Below are 7,094 nucleotides of genomic sequence, written 5' to 3'. Positions count from 1 at the left end.
CCCTAGCTGACTGGGCGGGTGGTGGTGGATTAACTAGCGCTGGAGCCGACGACTAATTCACCCGCACGCCTCAAACTGGAACCAACATAGCATATAACTATGCAATCGACTAATTAATAGTAGACTCCCCCACTTGGCTCGAAGCCATAGACCAAAACATACACCGTAACTCATAACGCATATACTTTATTGCTGCCATAATACCAAATGTGAGATTAAACTCAATCCATCATAAGCTCGTGAAACATAGACCATCTGGTACTTTATATCTTCTACAAATCTCGCATTCACTCTCGTAGTAGTCAAGCCTACTCTCTTGAGCAACCCAAATTCAAATTGTAAAACATATATTTCCCTGGTAACAGAGATCTTCAAATAAATGACACAAGGGATTACGCAAACTTCATAACAATCCGCAAGAAATAACCCCACATGTTTTGCCTCAAACTAACATTTCTGTATACCTTACACCGTCATAAACATTGCGTAGTCACTTAAACTTCCTGAGTCTGAACTCAGACCGCAACAAGAAATTTACTCCACTCCCAACTAGGAAATATGGGAAGATTCTTCACACACCCATAACTCGGGGCTATACCTCAAATCAAGATGAAAACTGAGCACCTAATAGTCCTCCTATCCTCGAACAGACCCTTCTCGTCGCTTCCAAATCACATGAATACATCTCGTAGTCACATCACACTCATCACGTAACTATCCAATCATCACCTCCCTTAATAGGGACACAATAGAACATATGGATCAAGAAACACACACTCACGAAATCAATAGCTGATGGCTCAAACTATAGGCAAAAATCCGGCCTCGAGTCCTCCAGACTAGCCCAACATCAACACACAGAGATCACATCTCGCCCCTCGATCAGGGAATCATATGCCATCGATGCATATCCAATACCGAGCGCTCATGCGTGCATATGAACACGTGGAAGGGATTCAAAGAGTTACTTTTCAAGCTGAATCAAGGAAGCACGATAAGAATTCAAGAATTTGAAATTTTTCCTAAAGGTTCTACAGCTTCTCGAGGATAAATATAGACGTCTCCATACCGATCCACGAGACTCTACTAAACATACTCATGACTCGTGAGACCTATGTAACCTAGGCTCTGATACCAACTTGTCACGACCCTAAACCCAGACCCGGTCATGATGGTGCCTCTCGTAAAGACAAGGCCAACCAACTAGACCCAATTCAATTTTTAAATAGTTAAACATTAATAAACAGTCTAAGCATGAGTAAATAAACCAAAGTCTAAGCAAAAGATTTTATAATGTGCGGAATACAGCCCAAACACAGCCCGATACCGGGGTGTCACAAGTCACGAGCATCTACTAGGGTCTAAATACAACTGAAAAGTCTGAAATGTACAAAATACAGACTAATGAAATAAAGTGGTAGAAAAGTAGTGTTGCGAACATTGGCAACTACCCTGCTAAACTCCGATGACTCTGCCTCCGGTCAGCCAACACCCGTTACCGGGTTCAGAAATACCTGAATCTGTACATAAGGTGCAGGGAGTAAAGTGAGTACTCCAAATCAATGAGTAATAATCATAACTAAAGTTTGAATGGTAAGAAATCACAAAAGTGCATCAACATGTTGTATAGAAGCGGTACAAAACCCGTAAAAAGCAATGAAGTTGCAAAATCTCTTAAAAACATCTTACCTCAGTTTAACTTCTTTGAAAATGACTTTTCAACAGTTACGCATATGAATGACAAACAATTAGTGCAGATAAGCACAGAAAATCCATCCCTCAGGCACAAATACACAATTAAACAGGTAAATGACATGCAAATAAGAAAGATAAGCACATAAGGTTCGCCCCTCGGGTACAGTGTCAACAATCCACCCCTCGGGTACAGTGTCAACAATCCACCCCTTGGGAAATATCTCAAAACAATACCAACCCCTCGACCAATCACATAGAACAGTATCATCCCCTCGGGCTATATCTCACATCATAATGGGTACCCACGCTCATTGGGGGTGTGCAGACTCTTGGAGGGGCCCCTTACATCCCAAGCGCAATATCAACCCACCTCGTGGCATCATAAACAGGCTCTCGGCCTCATATCAATATCAACAAGCCACCTCATGGCGTATATATCTTAGGCCCTCGGCCTTATAATCAAATCAGTGTATCATCACTGCGGCATACAACCCGACCCAGAAGATATCCTCACAATACAGGCCCTCGGCCTTACTCAGTCAAAAATCACATAAGCCTCTCGGGCAATAATAAAACAGTGTTTCTCAGCCCAAAACATCATTTAAATATCATTTTAGTATTAAAACTGAGTGAACATGTCTAAGTTTTGAAAAATAGTGGAAAATAACATGACTAAGTTCACGTATAAAGTCAAAACAGTGAGGCAATATCAACAAAAATCCCTGAAGGGTTCAAAGAGTTGGAACGAAGCCCAAATATGGCATTCATCCCAAATATGATGATAGCAAATATAGATTTCAGTCAAATAAACGATAAAATCATCAATTGGGATGGACCAGGTCACAATCCCCAATAGTGCACGACCCCACGCTCATCATCAAGCGTGTGCCTCACCTCAATATAGCACTACGATGTGCAATCCAGGGTTTCAAACCCTCAGAACATCATTTACAATCATTACTCACCTCGATCCGGTCCAAACTCTAGCCCGCGATGCCTTGCCCGCACGAATCGACCTCCGGATGCTCCAAATCTAGCCACAATCAATACATATTCATTAAAATATGCAAAGGGAACAAATCCCACTCGAAAATATCCAATTTTACATCAAAATCCCGAAATTGCTCAAACCCCCCTCCCTGGCCCACGTCTCGGAATCCGCGGAACTCGATAAAATAAATATCAATGGCATGAGTTTATACATATCAAGAACATCAAAATCGGACCTCAAATGGCCCCTCAAAGGTCTCTTAATCTCAAGCCCTAATTACCCATTTTTGCTACAGATTTTTCCTTGGATTTCAAGCTTACAATGATAGAATTCATCATAGAAACAAGTTTAGGGACCAAAAATCTTACCTCCATGAAATCCTCTTGAATTCCCTCTTCAATTAGCTTTCCGAAGCTTCAAAATCGCCAAACAGTGGAGGTACTTAGCCTCAAAATCACGGAATAGCCCATTTAAATCATTCTGCTCAGGCATAAATATTGTGGTTCGCGAACGCGGTCAAATCCTCGCGTTCGCGAAGCACAAAATTACTTTGACCAAATTTCCTTCACCGCGAACGCGTCCTACCATTCGCGAATGCGAAGACTTGGATCCCTAACCCTCCGCGAACGTGGAGCCTCCCTCGCGAATGCGAAGGCTAAAATCTCCACCTTACCAGATAACCCTTCGTGAATGCGCGGACCTACTCGCGAACGCGAAGGCCAAATGCCTGCAGTACTTAACAGAAATTTTTTTGCAACTTTGCAAAACGTGAAATGGTCCGGTTGACCACCCGAAACTCACCCGAGGCCCGAACATATTCCATAACCTCATTCAAACTTGTTTCAACCTTCGAAAAACCCAAAAAAACATCAAAACACCAAATTCGCATCGGATTCAAGCCTAAAAATTTCAAAACCTTCTAAATTACGCTTTCGATCAAAAAACCCAACCAAACCACGTCCGAATGACCTGAAATTTTTCACACACATCCCAAATGACACAACGGAACTACTGCAACTTCCATAAATCCATTCCAACCCCTATATCAAAATCTCACCTATCAACCGGAAAATGCCAAAACCTCAATTTCGCCAATTCAAGCCTAAACCTTCCACGAACTTCCAAAATGCATTCCGATCACGCTTCTAAGTCCCAAATCACCTAATGGAGCTAACCAAATCATAAAAATTCCAATCCGAGATCATATACAAACAAGTCAAATCTTTCAAATTTAAAGCTTTAATTGAGGACTGTTTCTTTCAAATTCATTCTGATTACCCTGAAAACCAAAACCAACGATTTACATAAGTTATGATACATCGCACAGGGCAGGTCACACTCGAGAACTGATGAGCAAAGTGTAAAAGCTCAAAACAATCGGTCGGGTCGTTAAATCAGAAATGCAAAAATTGCATGGACTAGACATTGGGTATCACAAGGCGTGGCGTGCTATTCAACGTGCTTCCGCTTTAATAAGAGGAACTCCTGAAGAGAATTATGAATTATTGTCTTCATACTTGTATATGATGAGAAGTAAAAACCTGGGAACATACACTAACATAAAGATAGATGACAACAACAGGTAAACAATCAAAAAAAAGTTTATTAGTCCGTTTTATAAAATTTAGGACATGTTGTCTTTAACCAGTTAACTTTTGAGCTTGTAACCTGAAGTTCAGGACTGGCTGTCCTTAACTTTTGAACTTGTAAGTCAAAGTTAAGGACTCATGTCCTTAACTTCTGTTAACCTTATTTTATACTGTATTTTCAGGTTTCTTTATATGTTTTATGCATATGGATCATTAATATCTGGTTGGAATTATTGTAGACCAGTGATTGCTGTTGATGCAACTTTTTTGAAGTCAAAATTTCGTGGTGTTTTAATGATTTCAGTTTCAAAGGATGCAAATAACCAAATTTTCCCACTAGCCTTTGGAATAGCAGAATCTGAAAATAACAATTCCTATGAGTGGTACTTTAGTCAGCTTCGCAATGCAATTGGGAGCTGTGAGAATTTAATTTTTTTATCAGACAGGCATCAAGCTATTGCATATGGCATTGCAAAGGTATATCATGAAAGCCATCATGGGATTTGTATCTATCATTTGGAGCAGAACCTAAAGCGAAGGAAAGTGAAAAGTGAGGTCATAAAACTTTTCCAAAGTTCTGCAAGAGTATACAGGCACAAATAATTTGATCTACACATGTCAGATATTGCAAAAGTAGATAAGAAGACTTATGACTACTTGATGGAAGAACCACCGAAAAGGTGGGCACGTTCTTGTAGTCCACGACGAAGATATGACATGCTCACAACAAACATAATTGAGTCAATGAATTCTGTCCTATTAGAAGCAAGGGAGCTACCTATATTAAGAATGATGGATTTCATTCAAGTGAAACTACAACGTTGGTTTTATGAAAGAAGAAGTGAAGTAGAAGGAACTTTTTATGATGCTTCTTGTTGGGTAGATGAGAAATTGAAGAAAAAGATAGATTTAGCATTTACTTTGAATGTAAGTATTATGTTCTATGTTTAGGTTATGATTTTAATATAATTTAACATAATGTACTAACTTATAATTTTTCAACATTGAAGGTCTTCCCTGTTGATTCATGGCGTTCTAGAGTTGAAGAAGAAGGAACAAGTGTCTTGGTGGACTTAAACAAAAGAACATGTGATTGTTTTCAGTTTCAATTTGAGGAATTACCATGCATACATGCAATTGCAGCTATCGAGAAGAGAAATATCAAGAAGTCCAACTTTTGCTCGCACTGGTACTTAAAGGAATCTTGGCTGAAAATATATGAAAGACAAATACATCCTGTAGGATATAATGGTTCTTGGATAGTACCAGAGAGTGTTAAGTCACAAATTGTTAAACCTCCAGATTTCAAAGTGCCACCAGGTAGAAGGCAGAAGAAAAGGCATATTCCAGCTACCGAGTCATCAAAATAACATTCAAATGTGGTCGTTGCAGAAGAATTGGTCATAATAGAACAACTTGTATATATTCTCCGGCAGTCCATCTATTTTCAAGAAAGCATAGGGAATAGTAGATATATCCACTTATGTTTATCGACTCTTTTAAGTTTTTGCTATAAATTGGATTCATTTAGATTATTCTTATTTGAGCAGATGTCTGAATTTTCAAAATTTCTTTCTTCTTATGTTCTTTTTGTTTCTTTTGGTTCAAAGTTCAAAAGTAAGGACAGACAGTCCTTAAGTTTGACTTACAGGTTCAAAAGTTAAGGACAGACAGTCCTTATGTTTGACTTACAGGTTCAAAAGTTAAAGACATGCAGTCCTTAACTTTGAGTTCAAAGTTCAAAAGTTAAGGACTGTCTGTCCTTAACTTTGAGTTCAAAGTTCAAAAGTTAAGGGCTGTCTATCCTTAACTTTGACTTACAAGTTCAAAACTTAAAGACAGACAGTTGTGATGACCCAGCCAGTCGTCTCATGAGTTACCACTCTGTTTCCCCCATTTCTGCTTCTTATTGCTTTGTTTATAGGTTCTATATGTGATCGGGTTGGTTGGCTCAGGTTCAGAGAGGTTTTGGTTAGGTTTGAGACACTTAGTCTCTTTTGAGGAAGCTTAAGTTGGAAAAGTCAGCCGGATGTTGACTTATGTGTTAAAGGGCTTGGATGAGAGTTCTGATGGTTTAGATAGCTTCGATAGGTGATTTGGGACTTAGGAGCGTGATCGAAATGTGTTTTGGAGGTCTGGAGTAGATTTAGGCTTGAATTGGCGAAATTGGAATTTTGGTGTTTTCCGGTTGATAGGTGAAATTTTGATATAGGGGTCGGAATGGAATTCCGGAAGTTGAAGTAGTTTCGTTGTGTCATTTGGGATGTGTGTGCAAAATTTTAGTTCATTCAGGCATGGTTTGTTAGACTTTTTTATCAAAAGCGTAATTTAGAAGATTTTGAAATTCTTAGGCTTGAATCCAATGTTAATTTGGTATTTTGATGTTGTTTTGGGAATTCCAAAAATTGGAACAAGTTTGAATGGTGTTATGGGATATGTTTGCATGTGTGGTTGAGGTCCCGAGGGCCTTGGGTGAGTTTCGGGTGGTCAATCAGACCATTTCAAATTGTTGGAGATTGCAGAAAACTGCTGTTGAGTGTTGCAGAAAATTGACCTTCGCGTTTGCGAGTAGGCCCTCGCGTTCACGAAGGGTTAGCAGGTGAAGCTGGAGATTTAGCCTTCACATTCGTGAGGAAGGTTCCCCGTTCGCAAAGGGCTGGGGTTGTTGTGCATCGCGTTCGCAAGGTTATGCCGCATTCGCGTAGAGGAAGTTAAGCAGCTGGGTTCAGATTGATTTGTTCTTCACGTTCATGGAAGTGGAGTCGCGTTCGCAGTGAGTAAGGGAGCTAGGTCTTCGCGTTCACGAGCTGGGCATCACG

The 7,094-nt window shown here is 39.9% G+C and overlaps 1 protein-coding gene across 1 annotated transcript; it reads left to right on the top strand.

Moving 5' to 3' along the window:
* The first annotated feature begins 4,890 nt into the window (after nucleotides 1-4,890).
* On the top strand, nucleotides 4,891-5,645 carry LOC142181996 (uncharacterized). Its single transcript, XM_075255756.1, has 2 exons — nucleotides 4,891-5,202; nucleotides 5,379-5,645. The coding sequence occupies exons 1-2, from the start codon at nucleotides 4,891-4,893 to the stop codon at nucleotides 5,643-5,645; spliced, it is 579 nt and encodes a 192-aa protein (XP_075111857.1).
* Nucleotides 5,646-7,094: the final 1,449 nt, after the last annotated feature.

This window comes from Nicotiana tabacum, chromosome 6, assembly GCF_000715075.1.
Source record: "Nicotiana tabacum cultivar K326 chromosome 6, ASM71507v2, whole genome shotgun sequence".
Classification (NCBI taxonomy): Eukaryota; Viridiplantae; Streptophyta; class Magnoliopsida; order Solanales; family Solanaceae; genus Nicotiana; species Nicotiana tabacum.
The sequence above is the reverse complement of the archived record's forward strand: the minus strand, read 5'-3'. Positions and strand labels throughout refer to the sequence as shown.

Excerpts from the sequence above, each read along its gene's own strand:
- LOC142181996 (XM_075255756.1), top strand. The coding sequence starts at position 4,891 with ATGTCAGATATTGCAAAAGTAGATAAGAAGACTTATGACTACTTGATG. Across the intron at positions 5,203-5,378 it reads ATTTAGCATTTACTTTGAAT|TTTCAATTTGAGGAATTACC; the intron begins GTAAGTATTATG and ends GATTGTTTTCAG.